The sequence below is a fragment of the Planococcus citri genome, chromosome 4, assembly GCF_950023065.1.
Source record: "Planococcus citri chromosome 4, ihPlaCitr1.1, whole genome shotgun sequence".
NCBI classification, from domain to species: Eukaryota; Metazoa; Arthropoda; class Insecta; order Hemiptera; family Pseudococcidae; genus Planococcus; species Planococcus citri.
In genome coordinates this window covers 22,362,396-22,388,897 of record NC_088680.1, presented here as the reverse complement: position 1 = coordinate 22,388,897, position 26,502 = coordinate 22,362,396, and the positions used below count along the sequence as shown (strand labels likewise).

At 35.4% G+C, this 26,502-nt stretch overlaps 2 protein-coding genes across 11 annotated transcripts in view; one reads left to right on the top strand and one right to left on the bottom strand.

The window, feature by feature from the left end:
* Positions 1 to 6,338, bottom strand: part of LOC135843515 (potassium voltage-gated channel protein Shaw-like) — a 761,198-nt gene extending 754,860 nt beyond the window's left edge. The window contains exons 1-2 of one of the 2 annotated variants that reach the window (XM_065361445.1): positions 5,959 to 6,338; positions 3,336 to 3,620 (exon numbers count right to left, since the gene is read on the bottom strand). The gene's annotated coding sequence lies outside the window, so the exon portion shown is untranslated. Of the gene's footprint in view, positions 1 to 3,335 lie in introns of both variants that reach the window. The other variant, XM_065361442.1, reaches the window with a different exon arrangement.
* A 194-nt stretch (positions 6,339 to 6,532) lies between these two features.
* Positions 6,533 to 11,963, top strand: sw (short wing). Of its 9 annotated transcripts, none has more exons than XM_065361434.1 (16): positions 6,533 to 6,717; positions 6,802 to 6,935; positions 7,006 to 7,102; positions 7,183 to 7,303; positions 7,371 to 7,486; positions 7,673 to 7,705; positions 8,009 to 8,029; positions 9,183 to 9,230; positions 9,557 to 9,712; positions 9,783 to 9,939; positions 10,181 to 10,435; positions 10,513 to 10,630; positions 10,715 to 10,946; positions 11,030 to 11,190; positions 11,286 to 11,549; positions 11,622 to 11,963. In XM_065361434.1, the coding sequence occupies exons 2-16, from the start codon at positions 6,837 to 6,839 to the stop codon at positions 11,772 to 11,774; spliced, it is 2,031 nt and encodes a 676-aa protein (XP_065217506.1). In that variant the 5' UTR covers positions 6,533 to 6,717; positions 6,802 to 6,836; the 3' UTR covers positions 11,775 to 11,963. The 9 variants fall into 9 exon arrangements, with proteins under 9 accessions (XP_065217506.1, XP_065217504.1, XP_065217512.1 ...); XM_065361432.1 differs by having other exon boundaries at positions 7,646 to 7,705; XM_065361440.1 differs by having other exon boundaries at positions 7,646 to 7,705; positions 9,533 to 9,712.
* Positions 11,964 to 26,502: the final 14,539 nt, after the last annotated feature.

Sequence of the window (26,502 nt, the reverse complement as noted above, 5' to 3'; positions counted from 1 at the left end):
AAAGTAAAAATACTGGACATATTCAGACGACGAGAGGGAGGGGGGAGGGGGTCATGGCCACGCTTCTGCATAATGTAATTCTTTTTTGCGACACACCAGAAAAATTTACTTCGCTGGCTCTGGCGCACTCAACGTAGTTCGTCGTATTTGATAAAAGCGAGACTTGCGAAAAAATTGCCCGAGCAAAGCGAAGGTAAATTTTTTCATTATGACAGATGGAAAAATCTGTCTGAAATAACGTAATTCACAAAATTCATTGATTTTCGAGTAAAAAATGATGTTAATTCCAAAATTCCCCGACTTTTTCAGGTTGAAATTTTCCATCAAATTTCAACTTTGTAGGACTCGTGAAAAAACTGACTACACTTTGTAGCGTTGTTGAGCGTTGTTGCCAGTATAGATTATTCTAAGTTGGAAATTTTGAAATTTTTTCAGAACTTTCTGAAAACTGGAAACAGTGTTTAGTAGCAAAATCAACCAAACATAATATACCATTAGCAGTACTCATGACCATAAAATTTTCGAATGAACTGATCAACCCATTGAAAATGAAGAAGTTGTGATCACACCTGCCATTATCAGTGGTGGGGCAGACTGCCTTACGTTACGAATGCAACATTTTTCAAATATTTCTACTGTACCTACCTACTGCAGGATTATGACACGTAAACGCAATATCACCATCAATCAGCAAAAATTGCATTCCTTCAGACAGTTGACTATACCTACGCAAGATGTCGCACATCAGCATCAATCATGCGCTAAGACATCCTCCTGCAAAAGTGCAACTATGCAACTAATTTAACGCCATAATCGCAGAATAGCCGCACCGCGTTTACGCTGTTACGTAGGAGCATTTGTCGATTTAATGAGTTGGTTGATTAAATATAAGTATGTATACTTCTCGTTTGTTTCAGCTGGAATAATATTCATCAAGACGTTGCGAACCTTTATAACATTGAGAATTCGAAAACGTATAAATTACCTAATACAATATATTGTGGCTTTTATTTTTTCATTTCGAAACTCTGTAACTTTGAATGTTTTATGCTACTCAAAACGCCTGTAATTCAAAAACTTAAAATGAATCCTAAAACAATGGTATAATAATATCCTCCCTTATGTTTTTGGGGTCGCAGAATACGAAGTTGACAATATTTTTTTTGCAGGGGCGAAAGGTGGGGGGGGGTGAAAAATTCAAAATTTGATAATAATGATGTGTGATATGTCGAAATGTATGTTTTTGAGGGTGTAGATCGCGAATCTGGCAATATTTTTTTCGTAGGGGTGAATGGTGGGGGATGAAGGAGGTAAAAAAGGCGGAAAATTCAAAATTTGACTATAATGATGCGTGATACGTCGAAATGTACAAAGTATGAATAATTCAACTGAAAGTAAGTTCTTTTCATCAATTTACTGGATTTTAATTTTTATAACGTGATTATAGAGATAAAAATGCATCTTAAAACTCCGTTTCTAGCCTACGTGGCTGCATAAATTGGAATAGAACGAGTTTTTGCACGTAGATGCACGGGAAATTCCAGTGGCTGGTAATACTCGAGATGGCGTATTTCAAGATGTCAATTGCCATTTTTGACCGAAAGTGACCCAACGACCTCCACAGTCAATTGTATTGAAAAATGATAGTGAATTTTGTTAAAATGTTACAAATTTTTTCTTACTGGGACTTTGACGGTCCCCAAACATAGAATTCTTCATCCCCCACCCTTCACCCTTCCTTCACCTTCGAAAACGTACATTTTGACATATCACACACATCATTATGGTCAAATTTTGAATTTTTCACCTATTTCCCCCCTTCATCCACCACCATTCACCCCTACGAAAAAAATATTGTCAGATTCGTGATCTACACCCTCAAAAACATACATTTCGACATATCACGCAATATTATGGTCAAATTTTGAGTTTTTCATCCCCCACTATTCACCCCTACGAAAAAATAATGTCACTCTTTACTAAGAGTAACTAATAAGCACTGTGTGAAGCTCGGGGGGTTGCATAAATGCAGTACGTTTAGGAGCTACACAAGCAACGTCTTTGGTTTCTTCGATACAAGGCTTGTTTTGGGAACTCAGTGCTGCCAACTTGAAAACTTGATAATTTGGCGAATTCCGCAGAGTTTTTGGTAGAGGTTGACAAAAGAAACAAAAACCTCATGTAAACTTTTGCATAACTTGAAATTTGAAGGAGCAATGATTCGGATTTCAATGTTCAAATTAATGAGTATAAATTACTGCCTCACTTTAAATTTTAAAACGACAGAAATTTTTCAGGATGGTAGATATTTGAACAGTAATGGACCCAGGGTAACATAGCAATTTGGATTTTTTGGATAACTTAATTAGGTAGAGAATTTTTGACAAGCATTTTTCTACTTTAACTACTTGTTGGTCACCCTGTACTTAATGGTTCTCAAACTGCATGCAATTTGCAAATTAATTTTAGTTATTATAAGCCAAAAATTGCAAAAATTGTGATACTTTCACCCTGCAATTTCAATCAGAAAACTTGATACATAAAATCAAGATTTTTGCCAATTGTTGCGATTTCTAGATGAAAGCGAAACTCACTTTTCTTTGGCGTCAAAATTGTGGAAGTTTGTGTTACTGAATCTATAAGTAATGATGGAGAAGTTAGAAATCGGTAAAAAAAATTATTGAATACCAACAACCAACAAGAACGGACGAGAACGCTTGTATCTACTTACATGGAAAGCATTTCTGAGAAATCAATGATAAGAATAACGTACTATCAGATTTTTACAAGAATACAATACGCATTGGAAGATAATTCACATCGAAGAGGAACGAAGGGAAGGTGGGGAGGCATACCGAGACACTTCGCCTTTTCGTGAAAACTGAGCCAAATAAATGAAATTGATTGATTGATTGAAATTCAAACAAGTACCTACACTTTTGCGAGGCAACTTAGCAAAAAAGATAACATTCGAATAAAACTACATATTTGTACATGCAGGATTGAGCGAGAAAAAAATGGCTTGGTCAGAATAAAATTATTCCATTTCCACCATGAACATGGCAAAAACGCAGTACTAATCTGCGTTACCAACGTATGATTGGGGGGGGGGGGTGGAAAAGGAGTATTTTCCCACCAATTCGTGAGTAAAACTACGCATCATTTCACCGATTTGAAATTCATCAACAGAATTAGAAAATCGTCAAAAAATTATTTCGTTGAAATCGCAGAAAGGAGCACAATTCGAGCAACTTATATACATACATGAAGCAATAATACATATATTTCATTCAAAAAATCATATCTAGGTAATGCAAATAAATGAAAACACTCACCACTATAGAAAACCAGGATCGATGATTGGCAGCAACTTTAGCAGGTCCGGGTCCCAGGTTCTCGGTTGTAGTTTGTAATTAGAATTCGATCGCGATTTGAAAAAATATTCGCGTTCGTTGAATTCGATCGAAAAAAAAAATGCAAAAAATTCACGTTGCAACCGAACCGATAATCGAACTGTTCGAAGTACATAGGCCTATCTCGATCTCACACGTAACGTAAGGTACCGAATTTCGAGATACTCGTAGAAAGAGTTTGCAACGAAATATGATTAGCGACGAAACCTGCACGAATGCACGATACAAAAGGACAGCCAGTTCGAGGAAAAACCAGAGATAAGATATAAATACAACTGACTGCGAATATTCGAATAATATGAGAAGAAGACGACGACGGACGACGCGACGATATCTAACAGCTGCATTGTATTCAATACTTTACACATAGACATACCTACTACGCATTTACACGCACCTCACCTAAAATGCTTCACAAAAATACAAGCGTTGAAATTCGCTTGGGTTTGGGAAATAAAAGTACCTACTCGTATGTACTACAGGGTGCCCAGAAATATCGAGTACCCCTAAAAAAGTTTTCTACCAAACTACTTTGGTTGGTCACAGTGAATGATAATAATGATAGCACATGATTGGTTGTTGGATTTCTTAGGGGTACTCGATATCTTTCTGGGTACCCTGTATGTAGATCGAACAACCCAAAATTTCCTGAAAAATTACCCCAATCACACCAAGTAAGCTGATACGAAAGAAAAAATTGATTTTAAAAATCACCTTCTGCCCAAACAATTGAACTTTGGAGAGCATTTTTGATAAAAAGCGAGATTTTTTGGTATTTTTGACAGAAAAAAAAAGAATTCGACGATAATTCCAGCAAATTCCGACGGTTTTACTGAAAGAGAATGAGAATTTTCAACGGTAAGGTAAATTTGCAAAATGCGAGACCTTGACACTTTTTGCAAAAAGCAGTTGAATGAGAATTATTGACATGAGGTGGCACATGCTTTTGGAAATTTTTGTCAAGAAAAAGCGAACAAAAGAGACTAGACTAGTTTAGCAAAAAAAAAAACACGTTTAGGTAATTATTGGCAAAAAAGTGAAATTTTTTTGCAACTTTTGTCGAAAAAGTTCAGATTTTTTGCAACTTTTTCGTACAAAGCGGGACATTTTGGTAATTTTAGGCGAACAAGCTCAACTTTGAGGTGCTGAGTTTAAGCAGAAAAGTCTGAGTTTTCAACAATTTATTCAAAAAGCGAAACGTTTCGTAAAAAATTGAACTTATGCGATTTCTGTTAAGGAAGCAATCGATGATTTTCTTTATTTTTGGCAATTTTTCATTTTTTCTGCAAGAAATGCGAAACTTGAGGTTTTTTTTCTTGAGAAAAAAATGAGATTGGAATTTTTTCCAAGAAATTTACAGAAATTTTTACAAAGAAACGAGACTTTTGGCAACTTTGAAAACGAGATTTGTTACTATTTTGGTATTTTAGACAAAAAGCGTGACATTTTTTAAATTTTTTTCTCGTAGCTGGTCTGAAATTTGGAAAAGTTGGACTTGGGAAAATGAGGATTTTCGAAAATATACTACAAACGATTACGTCATGCTGCGGAAATACGTCCCCTCTCCGACTCCAATTCGTTGATGGGATGAATGAAAGAAAACCGTACCTATTTACACGTTTGATAATGATATTTTTATCCATTTAAGGCAATTTTTCAATAAATTTCTGCTATAAAAGCGAGACTTGAGGGGTTTTTTAGAGAAAAAAAATTAGATTAATCGGAATTTTCTCCAAGCACAATTTATAGAAATTTTTGGAAAGAAACGAGGCTTTTTGACAACTTTGAAAACGAGTTTTGTCGCTTTTTTGGTATTTCAGGCAAAAAGCGTATGACATTTTTGAAATGTTTTTTTCACGCAGCAGGGCTGAAATTCGGAAAAGTTGCACTTGGGAGTTGGGAAAATGAGGATTTTCGAAAATACAAAAGTTTATATCATGCTGCAAAAATACGTCCTCTTTCCCAACCCAATTGATGAGATGAGCGAAAGAAAACCATATTTTTAATAAAAAACTTTCTAAGGGGTTCACGATATTTCTGGGCACCCTGTATGTATGAAAACAACTCAACATTTCAAGATTGTATTCAATTTTCATTTTTCATCGATATACCTACTGTTGCATTCACTGCTCATGAAATAATCTCAGTCGTGAGTCGTTGAATAAATGTAACTTTCGTACTAGGTATATGATTGAAATGAAGGCGTACTTAGGCTACAGTTAACCCTAGAGGTAGATGGACGCCAAAAAACAAAAAAAAACGCGAAGCGAAACAAAGAGAAGCGTGAAGAGTGGAGACAGGCTCGAGTAGATCTTCCATTGTGAAAACTATGCAAATTACCACTCGAATTTCCTTTTCCTGATGCCTGAAGAAAATCGAGTTCGAGGTGAGATCGGAATTAAGGCCTACCTACTTATGAATAGACGCCAAAAAAAAAACGTGCGGCGACACAAAGAGAAAAGACGAGAAGACTGGTTCGAGTAACTCAAATCTTCATTGGAAAAATTATACAAATACTTAGTTACTCGATTTATATTCCACTTACCCGAAGTAACTCGAATTCGATGAAATATTGAAATTAAAAGGCGTACTTGCTAAACAGACGCCAAAAAATAACCGCGCAGCGAAACAGAAAAGTGGAGACTGACTCGAGTAGATCTTCATTGAAAACGATCAAAAAATGGCTACTCGAATTATTCTTCCACTTATCTGAAGAAAATTCATAAATTCCATGCCCGATATAACGCACTACTTCGCGAATCAATCGAAATAAAAGCTAAATTCTAACGCGACGCCATTACCGGTAAGCGAGAAATAACGTGCAACGGTGCAAAAACTCAGAAAGGACCCGAACAAAAGAACAACGTACGCGAAAAAGAACAAAAACCGAACTGACAGAATTGAAAAACTGGTTGAGAGATCCTGTTGAGTAAGGATTCTGGATAAAACAAATAATTTAGGTATCGTTGAAACGAAATAACTGAGAAATTAGCCGTAATTACAGTAGTAATTACGTAAACGATATTTTTTATCGGTAACTAACGCTCTCTGCCTGAGAAAACTGTAAATAAATTTGGAAATTTTGGACGCCACTCCTTTTTCTCGTTTCTTCTCAAAGTGTTTCTCAATCTCAATTCCGTCATCAAAAAACTCAAAAAATTAAAATGAACTGGCGATTTTTCGCCAAAGTTAGCATAATGTCAATGTTTTAATAATTAATATTGTTTTTTATCGCCAATTTATAGAATAATTGAACAGTTCGGTCATCTTAGTATCGTTTATTATGCTCGTTCGGTAATTCAGAGTACGTATTCACTATTCCAAACACCTTCATTCTTCTGGCGTTCACATCGAACCAAAAAAATGATAACACCTTTTTTCGTTTCAGTATTTCGTGTAATGTACGTTTAAAATCCATCGAATATGTCTGATCGTAAAGCAGAACTAGAGAAGAAGAAAGCCAAACTTCAAGCTATCAAAGCAGAGAAGGAACGAAGGCGTCGTGAAAAAGAGCAAAAAGATGTAAGTGATTGATTTGAATTAGAATGTGTAATTATTCGAGTATTTATGCCCGTTTTTATCTGCTTGCCAGGCCGAAGAAGCAGTATTACGTACATCCTCTGCTGATCGCGACCAGCGAAGAGAATTGGATGAGCTTTTATCATCACTGGGTGTAGCACCAGTATCAGGTATAAAACACAGCGGAATTCCTTGTTTACATTTATCTGTATCGAGAATTAATTACCGAATCGTTTGTTTTTCTGTTCAGATATTCTATCTAGTCTTTCCAGTGTAGCTTCCGGTTCGGGTGATCATCAAAATAGTTCTCTGACCACGCCGGAAAATAGTCTTCAATCTAACGCAGCTGTATCTCAAGGCGCTACTTCAAAGTAAACTACTTAATTAACTAATTTGTGAACTATATCAAGATGCGAGTTAATCTTATCTTACTTGCAGAAAAAAGCAAACCAGTCTTAGTGTAGTTAATGTTCAAACGACATGCATTCCTCCCAAAGAAACGGTCGTGTATTCCAAGCAAACACAGACTACTCAATCATCGAATGAAAGAGATGGTAAGCATGGTTTGTTTTGAAAATTATACAAATTAAAAGTTCTTTAAAAAAAAAAAAAAGCTCGTAACTTCGTAACGTGAATTTAATCAGAATTACACATAATATGTGTAATACTTTTTATTTTTTTACTTTTTTTAAATTGCTAACCTCATTAAAAAGGATCTTGTTCTTCTTCCCCTTTGAAAGGTTATTTCGAAGATTGGTGGAGACCTCGTAAAGGTATGCTGCCTTATCAGCTGTGTGATATTACCACTTATTCGTCGAATGTAGAAATACTACATTCGAAAATGCATTATTATCAGCTTGTAGCGCTTATTGCTCGAAAAAAATATCATGTGTATACCTTTGAAATGTACATTTTAGTCTTTTTGTAGTCACGTGCTCGTTCTTACAGTCACAATGCAATTTTGTACTGCTGTCTTCTTACAACTTCTATACCTTATTCTAATGTGTAATTTTTATTCTGTTTCATTTGCCATTGTTCCTGTTGTCGTTGTCGTTGTCGTTGTGTTGAAAAAACAGCTCAAGCTTTCGGATATTACGGTAAGATGTCATTTTTGTTATTTTTATCGAATTAGTTACTATTTTTTACACTTATTTGGCGATTTTTCATATTGAATAAGTTTCTCTGTGTTTGTTAAAATTTGAAAAATTGCCATTAGAATATTCACCGGCAGATTGAATAGACATAGCGTCGTAATTGAGGACAGATTTTTGATTAAATTCTCAAAAATTAGATGTGGTCAAATTCAAAGAAACTCATTTGATGAACGAATCGTTACTCTGTTTCTAAAATTATGACGCTTTGTTTTTCAAATTTCATTATTTAATTATTCATATTCACAATCTGTTTATTGAGTTTCAAGAAAATATTGCGGATAATGTAACGTATTGGAGATTAAATCGATTATTATTTTCTAAAAAAAATCTAAAAGAACAGCTTACGTTGTACTGTCATTTGGATGAAATATTCTACTTGACAGATAGTTGATTAGGCTGTTGTTGAAAATTAGACCTTTTCATTTGTAGAAGTAGATTCGCATAGATTTTTTTCGCTTCTGCGTTTTTTTATTTTTTATTTTTTTTCATTTCATTATAGGAAAAGCTTTGAAATAATAGTATAAGCTAAATTTTTCTTTTGTTTTCTTTTTTTAGTTAGATTAGTTTATTTTTTTTCTTAATTCCTTCTCGAAAAAAAACCACTATTGCGTGAAAAATAATATCAAATTACTATTAAGCTATCCGATTTCCATACGAACATTTTAACGCACCCTCCATTATATTTTATGGTTATCGATATAAAAATTGTCATTTTTTTTTTCGGTTTGCTTGAACGAATAGAACCTGAAAGGTGAAGGAAATTGCACTTTATGTTTTGGTTCGTTTCTTACTTCCCTATTTCTATGAAAATTTTAGTTTTTTTTTTTTTGTTGCTTCGGCGGGTTGATGCTTATATTATTGTTGTGACGCTTTCTACAGCATGTGGAAAAAGCTCGATTCCTGTTTAGCTGCGATCGTAGTAATTCTTCTTCTAAAATACCTAATTTTTTGATCCGCGATATAAACATGTATGTGTAATGTTAATGTATAAGTTATATGTTGTATGATTTAAATAATATTTTTTTTTTAATAAGAGCACTTTTAAGCTTCGAAATGGTGATTGTTTGGTTTATTTTGTTCTCTTTTGTTTCTGAAGACGAATACAATCTAAATCCCGGTTTAGAATGGGAAGATGAGTTTACAGGTAGGTTTTAAATCTGATTTTAAAAATTTAACTATAAGAAATTTTCCGAATATTTTTTTTTCTTTTTTTTTCTCTTTAAATAAGGAGGAGGCTGCGTTAATTTGTTGCCATTATGATGGCTCGGTTTATTGGTTTTTTCATTTTACTTCTTCCGGTTTGGAAATACTAACCAGGGTGTGATTACGGTTTTATGAAATTCTCGTCTATAGGGATAACTTTTTTTTTATCCTATTCAATGTCAATATGTAAATAGTTAGTTTTAAGAACGAATTAGTTTAAGAATTAGAATAATTAACACGTAGTTTTGACTTATGATGATGTACAAGCGGAAGACGAAGAAAGTAGTTTACCGACGATCGGAGGTTATCAAAGTAAATTGCCACCTGGTATATTACCTCATGGATTACCTCAAGTTAAGGAAGTGCAGCCTGCTTGTACTTCGCTCGAGACTCAAGAAAATAAAAAAGAAGAACCTAAACCAGGTTTGTAATTCGTCGTTTCTTTGCTGAGCGAAAAATATTGCTATTCGTTAACGAAGATTTTATGTTACAGTGAGAGAACTTAGTGAAGAGGAAAAAATGATGATCGTGTTATCGAAAGATTTTCAAAATTTTATGGATCGATGTGGTCGTATCATGGAGAGAGCACTATCCGAAAATATCGATATTTATACAGATTACACCGGTATTTCGAATGGCGACGAAAGAAAGTAATTATAGATTCTGATTTTATTCGTGTTCTGCGAATGTGCTCGATTTTAGATTTTAGATTGGTCCTTCTAGCTCCTATTTGGTCAGTATGGTAAAGCTGATGATCGAAATTTACAGATTTATGATGAAAAAAATGCTCCTCCTCCCCTCTCCTCCCTAATCGAGCATTAAATACTGATTCACGTCTTTCGAGAATTCATTCTAATTTAATTTATTGTCCTTTTTTTTGAATTTTTTCAGCGAAGACAAAAGTGGTACTCGTCTCTCCTTGAATAGAGTATTTTTCGACGAAAAATGGTCCAAAAATAGATGCGTCACTTCGTTAGACTGGAGTCCACAGTTTCCCGAGTTGCTGGTCGCCTCGTATAATCAAAATTACGAATCTCCCCACGAGCCAGATGGCGTTTGTTTAGTATGGAATACGAAATTCAAGAAAAATACACCGGAATACATATTCCATTGTCAATCGGCTGTGCTTTCGGCTACTTTTGCTAGGTGAGAACTTTTTTTCGGCATAGTTGACGATCAAGTTCGATGTAAGAATTTTAATAAATTGATTAAAATCGTCGCAGATTCCATCCTAATTTGATCCTCGGTGGTACATATTCTGGTCAGATTGTGCTTTGGGATAACCGAGTACAAAAGAGAACACCTGTACAGAGGACTCCTTTATCGGCTACAGCTCATACGGTAATTTGAAAATAATTTAATTCGTCTGTCTTTGTAATCGTTACTTTTAAGACGATTTTATAATTCCGATCGTTTGTGTTTCAGCATCCTGTGTATTGTTTGAAAGTAGTCGGTACCCAGAATGCTCATAATTTGATAAGTGTCTCTACGGATGGTCGTTTATGCTCGTGGAGTTTGGATATGTTATCGCAACCTCAAGAAACCTTGGAGCTGCAACACAAGCAAGCTAAACCGGTCGCCGTCACTTCGTTTACATTTCCTTATAACGATGTTAATAATTTCGTTGTTGGTAGCGAAGAAGGCATCGTATATTCTGGTAAAGAAAATGGATAAAAATTCAAACCTGATTCTTAATGGGAAAATTTGAACTTTGAAAATGAACTTTGGCTCGTATTTCAGCTTGTAGACATGGTAATAAAGCCGGAGTATTGGATATGTACGAAGGGCACCATGCTCCTGTCACCGGTATCGATGCTCATATGGTTCAGACTGGTATTAGTTTCAATCATTTATTCTTAACGTCGTCTTTCGATTGGACCATCAAATTATGGAATATGAAGGTGATTTATTCAGATTGTACAGTTTCACCAAACCCTGTCGATTGATTGAAGATTCGTGAGACTAATTTTAACTGATTTTTTTCGTCTTTTGACAGGAAACTAAACCTTTGTATTCGTTCGACTATAACGATACGGTAATGGATGTTGCATGGTCTCCGGTCCATCCTGCAGTATTCGCCGCCGTTGATATACAAGGCAAAGTGGATGTCTGGGATTTAAATACAGATACGGAGATCCCCATTGTTAGCACTCAAATCGATGGTAACGCTGCAATAAATCAAGTCTCATGGACGCCCTCCGGTACTCATATTACTGTCGGAGATGAAGGTGGTAAAATATGGCTGTACGATGTAGGAGAGGTAAGATCACATCAACAAGTAGCTAAGTACAGTTGATCAATGGGTGATTTTAATTGAGATTTGTGGTTTTAGCAAATTGCTCATCCTCGTCACGACGAAGCATCTAAATTGGTCCATACGTTACAAGAGTTTAAAAATAATCAGGCCGACGAAGAAATTGATAAAACTCCTTCGACGTTTAATTCCGGTCCCAGTTCGCTATCGTCGCTTACGTCTCCTCGATAATTTTTTTTACATATGAAAGTATTTTCTTTTTCATTTTTTTAAAAATAAAAGTTTACCTATGTATTGTCTAATACGTTGCTGATGTAATTTAATAATGCTATTTATTTTGTTAATTTATTAGAATTAACTTATTTATTGTTTTTCGTTACTACGCATTTTAATTAAAACGTTCTGAACAATGTGCATTTATTCGTCGAGTTTTAATTTCGGAATTCATGAATGCTGAATTGACTAGAATAAATAGTCGAGTGATGAGGTTGATAGAAGAAGAAAAAGAGAATGAAGTTCGATTGAAAGAAGCCAAAGAATTCATAAATTCAAAAAATTTTCAATTGCACCCCATCCACCTACGAAATGACGAAATAAGGTTTCACAGACCTTATTTTGCAGGTGGATGAGGTGCAATTGAAATTTAATCTATCAAAAATGTTCTATAATTTTATAAATGACATGATTATTATGATTGAAATCTCGTAATTGAAATGGATTTCAAACAATCAATAACCGATGAAGATTTACCACGTGAATGGAACAGTGTGATCGTTCCAGAAAAACGTATACCTTACAGAAGATGGAATCTACGTTGCTTCACCAAAAAGTTGAAAAAAATTTGATTTTTCGACAAAAAGTGTCTTTTTTTTGCAATGAGTACCAAAGCCTTGCTTTTTGCTAAAGTTTGTTAAATTCTTGATTTTTGCCAAAAATTGACAAAAAATCTTACTTTTTCCAAAAATCCCCCAAAACGGTTCTTTGCTAGAAATTGGCATAAAGTAGGTATGTCTTTTTTGTTTAAATAGACATAAAAATTTCACATTTTGGAAAAAGTGTTGAAATTTGTCGATTTTTTTAAGAAAAAGAATCCAGAAAGTTTCAATTTTTTCCACACGTCAAAGAAACTCGTGTTTTCACAAAAATTTAACAAAAAATCTCGGTTTGGCGATGTTTTCTGAGGGGTATGTGGCCAAAGAGGCTGAGTAAGATTGCAGTTTTAGCCCGGTTTCGTATCTTTGGAAGCCAGCGTGGAATATGAGCAGTTTACGAAGCATGGCGGAGTTGACCCGCGACCTCTTTTACGACAGATCCGGTGAAGATTTCTCATTCTGTAACATTTGTAGAATAGTTTAGAGATGGAAATGAAACTATAGTGTTAGGATTATAATGATTAAATTCATGTCGCAGCTGTCACGATAGCAAGTTGAACGAGTCAGTTTTAGGATGAAGGAAGATATTCATCTACTTTTTGTATCACCAGACTTTGTGAGAAAAGTATTACAAGTTTACTAAGTAAGTTACTTGAATTTTTGAAAGTGGTGTTTAATTTTTTTCTCAATGAATGAACAATTTGAAGGTTGATTTTCTTAACTGATTAGTGGTATTAGTACAGTCATTTTAGCAAAATTTTTAGTCGAACCTCGGAAAAATTAGGGGAAAGCTGAATTTCACATTATTTGTTCAGATTGGTCTCTAAAACAACCCATCAAAAGTTGCACCCCGCAACTTACCCGCTACCCCCGCAAGAGCTCATTAACTTTTGCTGATACAGGTTTTTCGGCTGTATCGCCGACATGAATGGTTCGAGAGGAAACATGTTCAAACAAAAATTGTTCTACACTAAATTTACTACCAGCAGGACCAGTTCAGCTTTTCTCAAAATGGCAATTTCACCCTTACTAAAGAGGGGGTAAAGTTGTCAATTTTATGAAAATTGTTTTTAAAAATGAAAATCGACAATTTAAAACGAGAACTCGATTCACGGTAGACCCGAAAATATTTTGACAAAAGTTGCACATTGCAACTTGTCTGCCACCCTCGCAAGAGGTCATTAACCTTTGTCAATCTACGTTTTTCGTGATCGGAGATAAGTGATTGAAAATTGTAAAATTTGTCCTAGAAGAATGAAATTTGGGATATAGCTTATTTTCAACCTGCCAAATCGATTATAAACTATTTCAAACTATTTTGAGCAGTTCTGGAGCCTCCAGCAGATTTTTGAAACTTTCAAAAGCAGTTGTAAAGCTAAAATTTGTTCCGTAAACTAATTTCAACATGCTAGGGGGTCGACTGCAAGTAGATTTCAAGTCGTTTTGGAGCCTCCAGTGACTTTTTGGAAATTACTGGAGCCTCCAGCAGATATTTCAATGCTCGAAATTTCCATAAACATTTACCAAACAGAGTTGGAAATCCAAAATTTACTCTGTACTCCAATTTTATCAAGCTATCAAGTCGACTGTAGGTTGGTTCAAGCCATTTTGGAGCCTCCAGCGACTTTTTGAAAATTCCTAGAGTCTCCAACAGATTTTAGAAACTTGAAATTTCATAAAAAGCAGTTGGAAAGCTGAGATTCACTCTGTAAACTAATTTTAATGCACTGTGAAGCCGACTATCGGTAGATTTCAATTCGTTTTGGAGCCTCCAGCAACTTTCTGGAAATTACCGGAGCCTCCAGTAGATTTTTCAATGCTCAAAATTTCCATACAATTTTACCAAACAAAGACACCCCATTTTTGACATTATTCTGAGGTGGATCGCAGGCGGTTTCAATCCGTTTTGGAGCCTCCAGCAGACTTTTAGAAACTTCTGTTTTTCAAAAAATGTCACAAAATCTATACGAATCAACTTTCGGCTTTCCAACTCCATTTGATGAAATTTTGTAGAAATTGCAAGTTTCAAAAATGTGCTGGAGGCTCCAGAATTGCTCAAAATGATTTGAAATCGTTTCCAATCGATTTGGCAGGTCGAAAATAGCGTAAATCCCAAATTTCAATTTCTATGTTAATTTGGTAAAATTTTGATTTTTTTTCTCATTTTTGGGCTAAATTTGATTTTTAAAAATTCACCAAAAATCGAAAAATATATTTTAACTGAACTGGCCATGCTTATAGGAAATTTGACGTAGAATAATTTTAGTTCAATCACTGTTTTTCCCTCCGACCACCCTTTAATGACCTCTTGCGGGGGTGGCAGACAAGTTGCAATGTGCAACTTTTGTCAAAATATTTTCGGGTCTACCGTGAATCGAGTTCACGTTTTAAATTGTCGATTTTCATTTTTAAAAACAATTTTCATAAAATTGACAACTTTACCCCCTCTTTAGTAAGGGTGAAATTGCCATTTTGAGAAAAGCTGAACTGGTCCTGCTGGTAGTAAATTTAGCGTAGAACAATTTTTGTTTGAACATTTTTCCTCTCGGACCCTTCATGTCGGTGATACAGCCGGAAAACCTGTACCAGCAAAGGTTAATGACCTCTTGCGGGGGTAGCGGGCAAGTTGCGGGGTGCAACTTTTGATGGGGTGTTTTAGAGACCAATCTGAACAAATAATGTGAAATTTAGCTTTCCCCTAATTTTTCCAAGGTTCGACTAAAAATTTGGCTAAAATGACAGTATAGGTACTAATTTTTTACTCTTAGGTACCAGAATATCTCTATCAAGATTTGCGATGCGATTTCATTTTACAATTCAATAATCGTTCAGTCTCATCTTCTGAATCAAGACAGTTGGACTAGGTACTACCTATCGAACTTGTGAAAAAAATGGTCTGGAAAAAGTAATAAAAAAAAAAGAATGAAGATCCAAGTACTCCTCGGAGTTGATAAATACCTATATAAAATAAATTATTCAGCTCTTACGATATCACAATTATTCGGCAAAAAATTAAACTTTGAACTAGGAACTTCATGAACTTGAACTTGTAGAGTTGTTACTTTACCTTGTTTTGATAAAAAATGATAAGAAAAAAATATGTATTGAAAAATAGTAAGAAAATGGGGATTTGACGAAGGCTGAATTCGATCAACTAGCGTCCAATTCTTTTGGTCAAACTTCAAATGGAAATTATAAGAAAGAGAAAATTAATTAATTAAATCAAAATTTTTACCAAAAATTTCTTTACAATCCTTATCACTTTATCAGTCGACGCTGAAAAAAATTGTTTTTGGCTTTTCAAAACAAACGTTGATTCCGCTGATTGATTTCGAACCTGTTCTTTTTCGTGTCCTTGCTTTTGCACCACATGGCGTGGTCCCTTACTACTCGGCTAAATGAATATGGTGCTCTTCTTGAATTTTATTCAATTTCTTCTACTTTAGTATATCAATATATTTATAGTATATGGCGAAGGATTGCTGAATCTGAATCGAATAATCAAAGCTGAAGTGAAGGTAAACCATGATAGATAGTTTGTTATCACCATAACGCTTTATTTTACCGTAGTTTATAATGAATAAGTTGTGCACGTCAATTTCATCACATCGCTTTTCAATAGTTTGTTAACGTAGATTAACTTTTCTCTTGGAACACCCAACGTAGAATTTTGTAATTACGCCATCGTAGCATCATAATTAACTAACTAAATCAATAAATACCGAATTTCGTCAATCTTGATGTTATATTGTTGAACTATCCAGAGTCGATGACGTTCCAGAAGCTGGCGAAAAATTCTAAAAATATCGTAAACGCGTCGAATGTGAAGAATTGTCCTTTACATGCCACTACTGTGATAAACTTTATTTCGAGAAGAAGGAGCTTCGCAGTCAAATCAAACATCATGGAAAATGAAAATACAGTTAAGTGCCCGATTTGCGATATCGGCCTCTCCAGCAAAAGTTATCTACCGGAACACCTTGATATCCACAATGGACGGCGGCCGCATTCGTGCTACTACTGTGGTAAATCGTTTACTTCATCATCTAACCTATTTAAACATAACAAGATTCACACCGGCGAGAAACCTTTCGCATGCGACCAATGCGACAAAAGGTTCATCGAGAAGAAGAATCTTATCGAGCATCTTACAACGCACACCGGAGAAAAAGCATTCAAGTGTGAAGTCTGCAATACATCGTTCAGCCGACGAAGTAGTCTAGTCAGACATTTACGTAGCATTCATACCGAAGAGAAACAGTTCGTTTGCCACATCTGTAACAAAACTTTCGCTTGGAAAAGTTACCTCACACGACACATCATGTCAGTGCACTTGAAATTGAATGGTGAGCGCAAACGTAAAGCAGCCGGACCAAAATTTGTCTATGAATTCTGGCAAAACGCATTACAAGAGGTGTTATCGGTGTATTCGAATGATTTGTGATTTTTATTTCTCATTGTTACTCAATACTCATAAGGATATTTGTCATGTTTTTTATATTACCTGTTAACTATAATAAAATAATGTGAGTTTTCGGTGATGTTTTCGTAATATTTGTATTAAAATATAACCTCATTCCTCAATTAGGTACTTACCTATTAAGTATCACCAGAAATTTATTAATTGTCAGCTTTTGAGTCAATTTGTTCGTTAACGAACTCGTCATTGCATCGGTCATTTGACGTAATCCATAATCTAAAATGTGACCTGCATTGTAATCGATCAGATCTCGTGATCGAGAAATCTTCCGAGGTCGAAGCACCAAGGTGTCTAACAGTTTTTTTTTCAATAAGACTTTTTCAAATTTTCGATTTTTCCCCTTTTTCGGAATTTTGAACAAATTTTGTAGAAAAGGGCTCATTTCATCATTTGTAACTGTTTTAGATTTTGAATTACACATTTTTGAGAGCAGGCTATTTGCATCTTCTTTTCCTGCATAGAAAACTTGTTGTTCAAATTTATGAAATGTTCAAAGTTTGAATCAGAAAAATGATTTCCTCTCTCCATAAAGAAAGTAAAGAAACTTTATTTTTACTTCTCAAAACATGGTTCAATTTTTGAAAGCTGTTGGCCTCCATTCATTCAGGATTGTTTGCTTTTCTTTTTCAAGTTTGATTTTTTTTTAATAATCTTTCGGATTTTAAGAATTTTGAAACAAAAACAATAAATTTGTTCTTATATCATGCAAGAATGCAAGAAAGCATCGTTTTCATACCCTTCAAATTACCAATTTTCGGGATTTGCCCTCGCTTCGCTCGGGTCCGTATGCTTTTCTTTTTTCAATTTTGAGTTTTCCAAAAAAATCATAATTTAAATTTTTAAAATTTTGAAGCAAATAATTAACTTTTTATAAGTACCTAACTCATTACACACACAAAAAAAACGTTTTTGTACCTCTCAAAATACTGATTTTCTAAAGCTTTTGCTCTCGCTTCGCTCGGGTCCGTTTGCTTTTCTCTTTTATGGCTATAGGTGGATAAGTATGGCGAATTTGCCCCCGTGAGCTTCAGGGTTGATATTTGCAAGGAAGGTGGGTGCCCTTGAGCACCTTCCGTCACAAAAGTTTCAGACCTCCAGACCCACCCCCGTTTTTGAGATCCCCCCCTTTCTGAAATTACAATAGAAATTTTTTTCTCAGCCCTGTGTGATGATGTGAACCGATTTTTTTTCAATTTTTTGTATGATGGACGACATGACATAGTTATTTGTGTTCGGAGGGTTCGATTCATATGGAAAAGACACCACCATTATGAAAATATCAAAACTTTTAAAATGGTATAAATTGAAGTGGGGGCAGAGGCATAGGAGTGTGGATGACGGTAGAGCTAAATTGGACATCATATTGACGTGCAAGAAAAATGTAAATTATGATGCCCAATTGATACATGGACCTAATAGACACTCTTACACGCATTTGAAACAACCCTTAGGTTGGCTAAAAGACAATTCCAAGGGAAGACATAGCTATCTTGTAGCTTCGCGAATGTCTGGCGAATTACCGCCTCGCCATTCGCTTTTCAGTGAAATAAAAAAAACTGAAAGTACTTTTTAAGCACTGGTAAATCTTATATATTTGAGGAATAAAACATCAAAATATATAAGTCAAAACAAAGGAACAAAAAGGCAAAAAAATAAGGAACAAAAAGGAAACAAAAAGATTAATAAATGAATGGGATTATCCCAGCGCTACCCTACCAGTCCTATACCCCTCGGTACCGGGCATGAAAGCATCCAAGAGACAGGAGCAGGAGCACCCTCACTCCATACCTACCCAAAAAGTGTAGGTACAAGGTCGGATTCCCTATTCCGTATTTCCGTAGCTAGCGGATAGGTAACCCTATGAGCTATGTACATGCACTCGTAAGCGACGTACATAGACTAAATTTTGACACGTAGAACACTCGCGTCGTTAGCCATAATTATAGCTAACGAATCCCTACCTAACAACGTCCCTATACATGCCGTAGCGGATAGGTACGCAGTCTGTTAGGTAGGTGCACTGCTCTAAATTCTAAAAGAAATAACTTTTCTTCCCCCTTAAAGGAAATAAAAGTTTACTTTTTCTCGCACTACAATATTCGTATTCAGGGGGTTCGATTCATATGGAAACGACACTAATATTATGAAAATAGCTCAACTTTTAATAGAGTAAAAATTGAGGGGCCGGGGGTAGAGGCACCGGAGGGGTGTGAATGAGGGTGCCTTAAGATTTGACTTCATATTCCTTTTTGGGGTGTTCGATTCATATGAGAACGACACCAATATTATTATATAGTTCAACTTTTAATATAATAGTAAAAATTGCGGTGGGGGCAGAGGAACTGGAGGGGTGTGGTTGAGGGTAGCATAAAATTGGACTTGGACGTCATATTCGTGGTCGGGGGGTTCGATTCATATGGAAACGACACCTCGTTTACCAAGAACAATCATTTAAACCAGAATCCATTTTTACCCCCTCTGTAAGTTTTTTCAATTTTTGATCACGGCCCACCATAAATTTTTTTTGAAAAAAATATGTTTTTAGAGGTCAAAATCAAAAACATACTTAAAAATGCGAATAAAAATGCTATTCGCATTTTTGTGCCGAATCATGGTCATCGCTAAAACGGGCAAACAAAGCTAAAAAACGCCATTTTGAGGGGAAAATGTGGGGGGAGGGGGATGAAAATTTTGTGGGGATATCTCTGATGGATGTTTACAACATATCTACCGAAAAATTAAAGAAATCGGTTCGCATGGGACTGAGAAAATTTCGTTCCTTTTTTTTTTACCTTACTTTTGTAAGATATGGAGCCACGAGCCAACTTTAATTTTTTTTATTTTTGTTTCAATATTGAATTTCATTTTTAAAAGTGAAGATAATTTAAAATTCAATCAAAATATGTTACGTACATACATATTTTTAGAGGTGAGAAGTTAGAGAAGTATGGTACCATACCACAATACAATAACAATTTTGGTCAAACTTCAAATGGAAATTAAAAAAGAGAAAATTAAATCAAATTTTTTTCCAAAAACTTCTTTATAGGTACCTACAATGTTAAAATCAGCTGATTGATTTCGAACATTCGAACCTGTTCTTTTTCGTGTCCTTGCTTTTGCACCACATGGCGTGGTCCACGTGGCCATATCCGGCTGATTATTATGAAGCTTACTACTAGGCTAATGGTGCTCTTCTTGAATTTTATTCAATTTCGTTTACTTTAATATATTAATATATTTATAGTATATGGCGGAGGATTGCTGAATCTGAATCGAATAATCAAAGCTGAAGTGAAGGTAAACCATGATAGATAGTTTGTTATCACCATAACGCTTTATTTTACCGTAGTTGATAATGAATAAGTTGTGCACGTCAATTTTATCACATCGCTTTTCAATAGTTTGTTAACGTAGATTAACTTTTCTCTTGGAATACCCAACGTAGAATTTTGTAATTAGGCCATCGTAGCATCATAATTAACTAACTAAATCAATAAATATGTACCTAATTGCGTCAATCTTGATGTTATTGTTGAACTATCCAGAGTCGATGACGCTCCAGAAGCTGGCGAAAAATTCTAAAAATATCGTAAGCGCGTCAAATGTGAAGAGTTGTCCTTTACATGCCACTACTGTGATAAACTTTATTTCGAGAAGAAGGACGCAGGGGTTGAAACTGTTAAAAAATTGATTTTTGGTTTTTGGTTTCAGTTCAGTTTTTACTTTTTTGATAATTGGTTCTTTGGTTTTTGGTTTTCAGTTTTTCCATACTTCTATTTAGTCGGGGAGCCCACTACAGGATGAATTGCACCCCCCCCCCCGTCGATCCTCTGGGACAACTTTTTTCTTGAAGGGGGAGTCCTAAGGAACATTTCTAGCCCTTGTACTCAAAAAAAAAGTGGCCCCACATACAAAATGGCGGCCATTTTGATTGACAGGTCAACCGAAATCGCAGATTTTGCGTTCCAACATAGGACTTGCACAAAATTTTTCAAACTGTACAAAGGTAGATCGAAAGATCAAGCAAAAATTTATCACCTGTCAAAATATCAAGTGCTGAAGTGCGTTCTTCGATTTTTGGTGAATTTTTTAAAATCCAATTTAGGTCAAAAATGAGGGGAAAAATCAAAATTTTACCAAATTGACCAAGAAAGCTGAAATTTGGAATATATCCTATTTTCGACATGCCAAATCGATTGGAAACTGTTTCAAACCGTTTTGAGCAGTTCTGGAGCCTCCAGCAGATTTTTGAAAATCGAAATTCCCACAAAATTTCAACGAAATAGAGTTGGAAAGCTGAAATTTATTCTGCAAACTAATTTCAATACGCTACGAAGTCAACTGCAGGGGGATTTCAAGTCGTTTTGGAGCATCCAGCGATTTTTTTAAAATTCCTGGAGCCTCCATCAGATTTTTGAAACTTTAAATTTTCACAAAATTTCATCAAATAGAGATGGAAAGCTGAAATTTACTCTACACTTCAATTTTAACACCCTCTGAAGACGACTTCATGTGGGTTCAAATCATTATGGAGCCTTCCGCGACTTTTTGAAAATTACTGGAGCCTCCAGTAGATTTTTGAATCTCGAAATTCCCGCAAAATTTCACCAAATGGAATTGGAAAGCTGAAATTTATTCTGCAAACTAATTTCAATACGCTACGAAGTCAACTGCAGGGGGATTTCAAGTCGTTTTGGAGCATCCAGCAATTTTTAAAAAATTACTGGAGCTTCCAGTAGATTTTTGAAACTTTGGATTTCTTAAAAATTTCATCAAACAGAGACGGAAAGTCAAAATTTATTCTGCAAACTAATATTAATATACTACAAAGTCATCTGCATGGTGGATTTCAAGTCGTTTTGGAGCCTCCATCAGATTTTTGAAACTTTAAAGGGTACCCCCGGATAAGATAGGCAAAATGCCCTTAACCTCAGATTTCGATGAAACTCACAGGGTATGTTTAGTACCCCCAAAAAATAATTTTGGGCCCATAACCCGCTCCCTAACCCACCCCCCTCAGGCAGGGGGGCCAAAAAACGCGTTTTTCAGGGGAAAAATTCTGCATCAGCGAGTAATTTAGATAAATTTATTCTGTAAACGAATGTAGTTAGAGGATACATGGGGGTACCTCCCTGAATTTTTTCAGAATTTTTCATCGCATGGGGGGAGAAGGAGGGACAAAAGAAAACTTTGAATCGACATTACTCCGGAACGAAAAAACATACCAAAACGATTTTTTCGTCAAATATGTATTTTTAGGTCTACTTTCTATAGAAATCATCAGCCGGCCATTTGGAGTGGTGGGTCAAGCTGAAAAGTTCAAAAAACTCTCAAAAAACCACGTTTTTTACGTTTTTCTCCAAAAATATGGACAAATGGCCAAAATTGAAGGGAACCAAGTTGTTCAGCGTGAAATTTTACCTCAGAATGTGTAATTGAAAATTCATTTATACCGCGCGATCGTATGGTAAAACTACACGCGCAGAAGTATTTTTGCTTATTTATGTACTTATCTATCAAGATAGCCGAAAGGGTATTCCTTAGTAAAATAGGTGAAATGCCCCTGTCCTCAGATTTCTGAAACTTTAATGAAACATCGTTAAAAAAAATGTTGGAGCCAAAAAAAAATCCCCAATCCCACTTTCCTTGCTCACAATAGCGAAAAAACGTTTTTTTGGGGAGAGGGATCATGCTTCAACGAGTTTTGAAAAAAAAGATGTTTTATATTCACTCAAAATATGTACTTGAAGAAGATATGATTCTAGCAACGTAAATTTTTTCAAAAATTGTTGGCTCCCTAGGGGGAAGATATTGACAAAAGAAAATTTGAAGCTACCGTATCTTCAAACCTAATTCAAGCACATGAATTTCTTTTCAGAAACATATCAGCATGAGTAGGTACCATAATTGGTATTTTTTTTTCAAATTTTCCCTCCAGGTGGGCCATCTTCAAAAACTCAAGAAACACTCAAAATTGTGTTTTTTGGGTCACGGCACCACCAAAAAAAGCGATCTGTAATTTTCCCTTCTGGCCTCCAAAAACAATGAAAAACCAACCAACTTCTTGAAACTCCAATTTTGGGGCCATAGTCACCCCCTCTCAACAATTTTGGGACGAAGGTAGACTGACAATATAGGTATCGTTATCATATGAATCGAACTCGCTGAACACGAATATGAAATTTTATTTGCAGTTGGATCCTCCTAACGGTCACATTATGGAAAGGGGTTGCCCAAAAATTAGATTTTTTGAGAAAAATGCTTCATTATAGCGCAATTAACGCCATGCAAGTTCTTAATCAAGATTTTCTTGAATTACAAGTATTTTTCAAGTACATAGTATTACGTTGCTAGAATCATATCTTCTTCAAGTACATATTTTGAGTGAATATAAAACATCTTTTTTTTCAAAACTCGTTGAAGCATGATCCTCCCCCCAAAAAAACGTTTTTTCGCTATTGTGAGCAAGGAAAGTGGGATGGGGGATTTTTTTTTGGCTCCAACATTTTTTTTAACGATGTTTCATTAAAGTTTCAGAAATCTGAGGACAGGGGCATTTCACCTATTTTACTAAGGAATACCCTTTCAGCTATCTTGATAGATAAGTACATAAATAAGCAAAAATACTTCTGCGCGTGTAGTTTTACCATACGATCGCGCAGTATAAATGAATTTTCAATTACACACTAGGGGGCTTCGCCCCCTAGGTCGCTCCGCGACCTCCACCCCCAGATCGCGCACTCGCTTCGCTCGTGCTGCTCACCCTGGCCCTCTCGCTTCGCTCAGGCCTCTCGCCCCTCCGGGGCTCGCTTTTTTAACAACTCAACACATGCCCCTGCTCCTAAATGCAAATCAGCTGAAATGTGTCAATAGCAAATTCTACTCTAGAGTCTGGTTCTAAAGTACAATGTTTAAAAAAATTCAAGTTTGAACAATATTTCTATCAATTTTTACAATGAATTAACGACATTTTTTCCCCCAAAAAACTTACATCTATTCACTTCAGATTTATACTTGGGGTGTTGAATTACTCTGGTATACTTACTGACTTGATGATTATCATAATTTTTTAGGAGTAAAATTTCTGAAATTCTATTTGTAAAATTGGGTAGAAAAATGTTTAAAATTCTTGTAAAATGATGGCATAAAATGAGTAGGTAGTGAGTATGCTGGAGTAATTCAATCCTATTAAATGAAAATCTGAGGTAGGATAGTCAAATTTGTATCCCAAGTATAGAAACCCTACCAGTGGTGGCTTAGCTAAGGGAGGGACGTGACTTGAGCCACCCCCCCTGGCGAGTGAAAATTAGAAATAATGCACGCAATAATGAACCGTTTTTTCGTTTTTTTGACCCATTTTTTTCAACAAATTTTCGCTCTCACTTCACTTGAGCAGTAATTGCACCTTCATTTCCATACAAATTATCATACATTACGAAGGGTTTCCATTACATTACCTCTAATTTCGATTTTTCATACCTAAAAATAATCTGGTTTTGCCCTCTCTTTGAGAAAATTCTGGCTACACTGTACTGAACCCTTCTCCATCTTCACTTTAACTTTTTTAGAAACAATGTTCCACTAAACATTTAAATTTGTGCTGTTGAAATAAAATCCTAACCCAAAAATGATCTCAAGTGTAGAACCTCCTCTCCTTATTATTTTAACAGACACCACATTCCAGTTTTGAAAAAATAAAATACTATAGCAATGAATGTAACTCGCAACACAACAAACAACATCATTCCCTCCTCAACACCCCTACGCTGTAAACACGCCCACATAGCAACGTTCTGAGTGTATTGTTGTCAGTGTGCATTGTAATACCTGCATTTATACACAATAGAGAAAGTGTTTTTTCAATTTTTTCGGCCTTTAATTTGAAAAATTCCGATTTTTTTTTCTTGATGACATATCTACACGTCAAAAGGAACGTTTTGAAAAAAAAATTGTCGAAATCGGTTTGATAGAAAAGGCTGGCGAACTCTATCAAGGTTTCTACTCGAAATTCTATTGTTTAAACACAATAGAAAACGTGTTTTTTCAATTTTTTCGGCCCTTAATTTCAAAATTTTTGATTTTTTTTTCTTGATGACATATCTACACGTCAAAAGGAACGTTTTAAAAAAAAATTTGTTGAAATCGGTTCAGTAGAAAAGGCTGGCGAACTCTATCAAGGTTTTCCTTCAAACATCTTTTAATATATAAGGATTCTGAGGTAAAATTTCACGCTGAACAACTTGGTTCCCTTCAATTTTGGCCATTTGTCCATATTTTTGGAGAAAAACGTAAAAAACGTGGTTTTTTGAGAGTTTTTTGAACTTTTCAGCTTGACCCACCACTCCAAATGGCCGGAAGATGATTTCTATAGAAAGTAGACCTAAAAATACATATTTGACGAAAAAATCGTTTTGGTATGTTTTTTCGTTCCGGAGTAATGTCGATTCAAAGTTTTCTTTTGTCCCTCCTTCTCCCCCCATGCGATGAAAAATTCTGAAAAAATTCAGGGAGGTACCCCCATGTATCCTCTAACTACATTCGTTTACAGAATAAATTTATCTAAATTACTCGCTGATGCAGAATTTTTCCCCTGAAAAACGCGTTTTTTGGCCCCCCTGCCTGAGGGGGGTGGGTTAGGGAGCGGGTTATGGGCCCAAAATTATTTTTTGGGGGTACTAAACATTCCCTGTGAGTTTCATCGAAATCTGAGGTTAAGGGCATTTTGCCTATCTTATCCGGGGGTACCCTTTTCACAAAATTTCATCAAATAGAGATGGAAAGCTGAAATTTACTCTACACTTCAATTTTAACACCCTCTGAAGACGACTTCATGTGGGTTCAAATCATTATGGAGCCTTCCGCGACTTTTTGAAAATTACTGGAGCCTCCAGTAGATTTTTGAATCTCGAAATTCCCGCAAAATTTCACCAAATGGAATTGGAAAGCTGAAATTTATTCTGCAAACTAATTTCAATACGCTACGAAGCCAACTGCAGGGGGATTTCAAGTCGTTTTGGAGCATCCAGCAATTTTTAAAAAATTACTGGAGCTTCCAGTAGATTTTTGAAACTTTGGATTTTTTAAAAATTTCATCAAACAGAGACGGAAAGTCAAAATTTATTCTGCAAACTAATATTAATATACTACAAAGTCATCTGCATGGTGGATTTCAAGTCGTTTTGGAGCCTCCAGCCACTTTTTGAGAGGTCGTATTGTGTTTTTTGGAAAATTGAAATTCTCAAGAAGTAGGTGGAAGCTTTAAAACCATTTGAAATCGCCATGTAGTCTCCGAAGTAAATTTCAGCTTCCCAACTCCATTTGATAAATTAATGTTAGGGAAATTTCAAGTATCAAAAATCTACTGGAGGCTCCAGTAATTTTCAAAAAAGTCGCTGGAGGCTCTAAAATGACTTGAAGTCGTCTTCAGAGGGCGTTAAAATTGGAATGTAGAGTAAATTTCATGTTTCCATCTCCATTTGATGAAATTTTTTGAAAGTTCAAAGTTTCAAAAATCTGCTGGATGCTTCAGGAATTTTCAAAAAATCGCTGGAGGCTCTAAAACGACTTTAACTTCACCTATAGTACTTTATAGCGTATTGAAATT

Excerpts from the sequence above, each read along its gene's own strand:
- sw (XM_065361440.1), top strand. The coding sequence starts at position 6,837 with ATGTCTGATCGTAAAGCAGAACTAGAGAAGAAGAAAGCCAAACTTCAA. Across the intron at positions 7,706-8,008 it reads TTGGTGGAGACCTCGTAAAG|CTCAAGCTTTCGGATATTAC; the intron begins GTATGCTGCCTT and ends TTGAAAAAACAG. Across the intron at positions 9,713-9,782 it reads AAAAGAAGAACCTAAACCAG|TGAGAGAACTTAGTGAAGAG; the intron begins GTTTGTAATTCG and ends TTTATGTTACAG.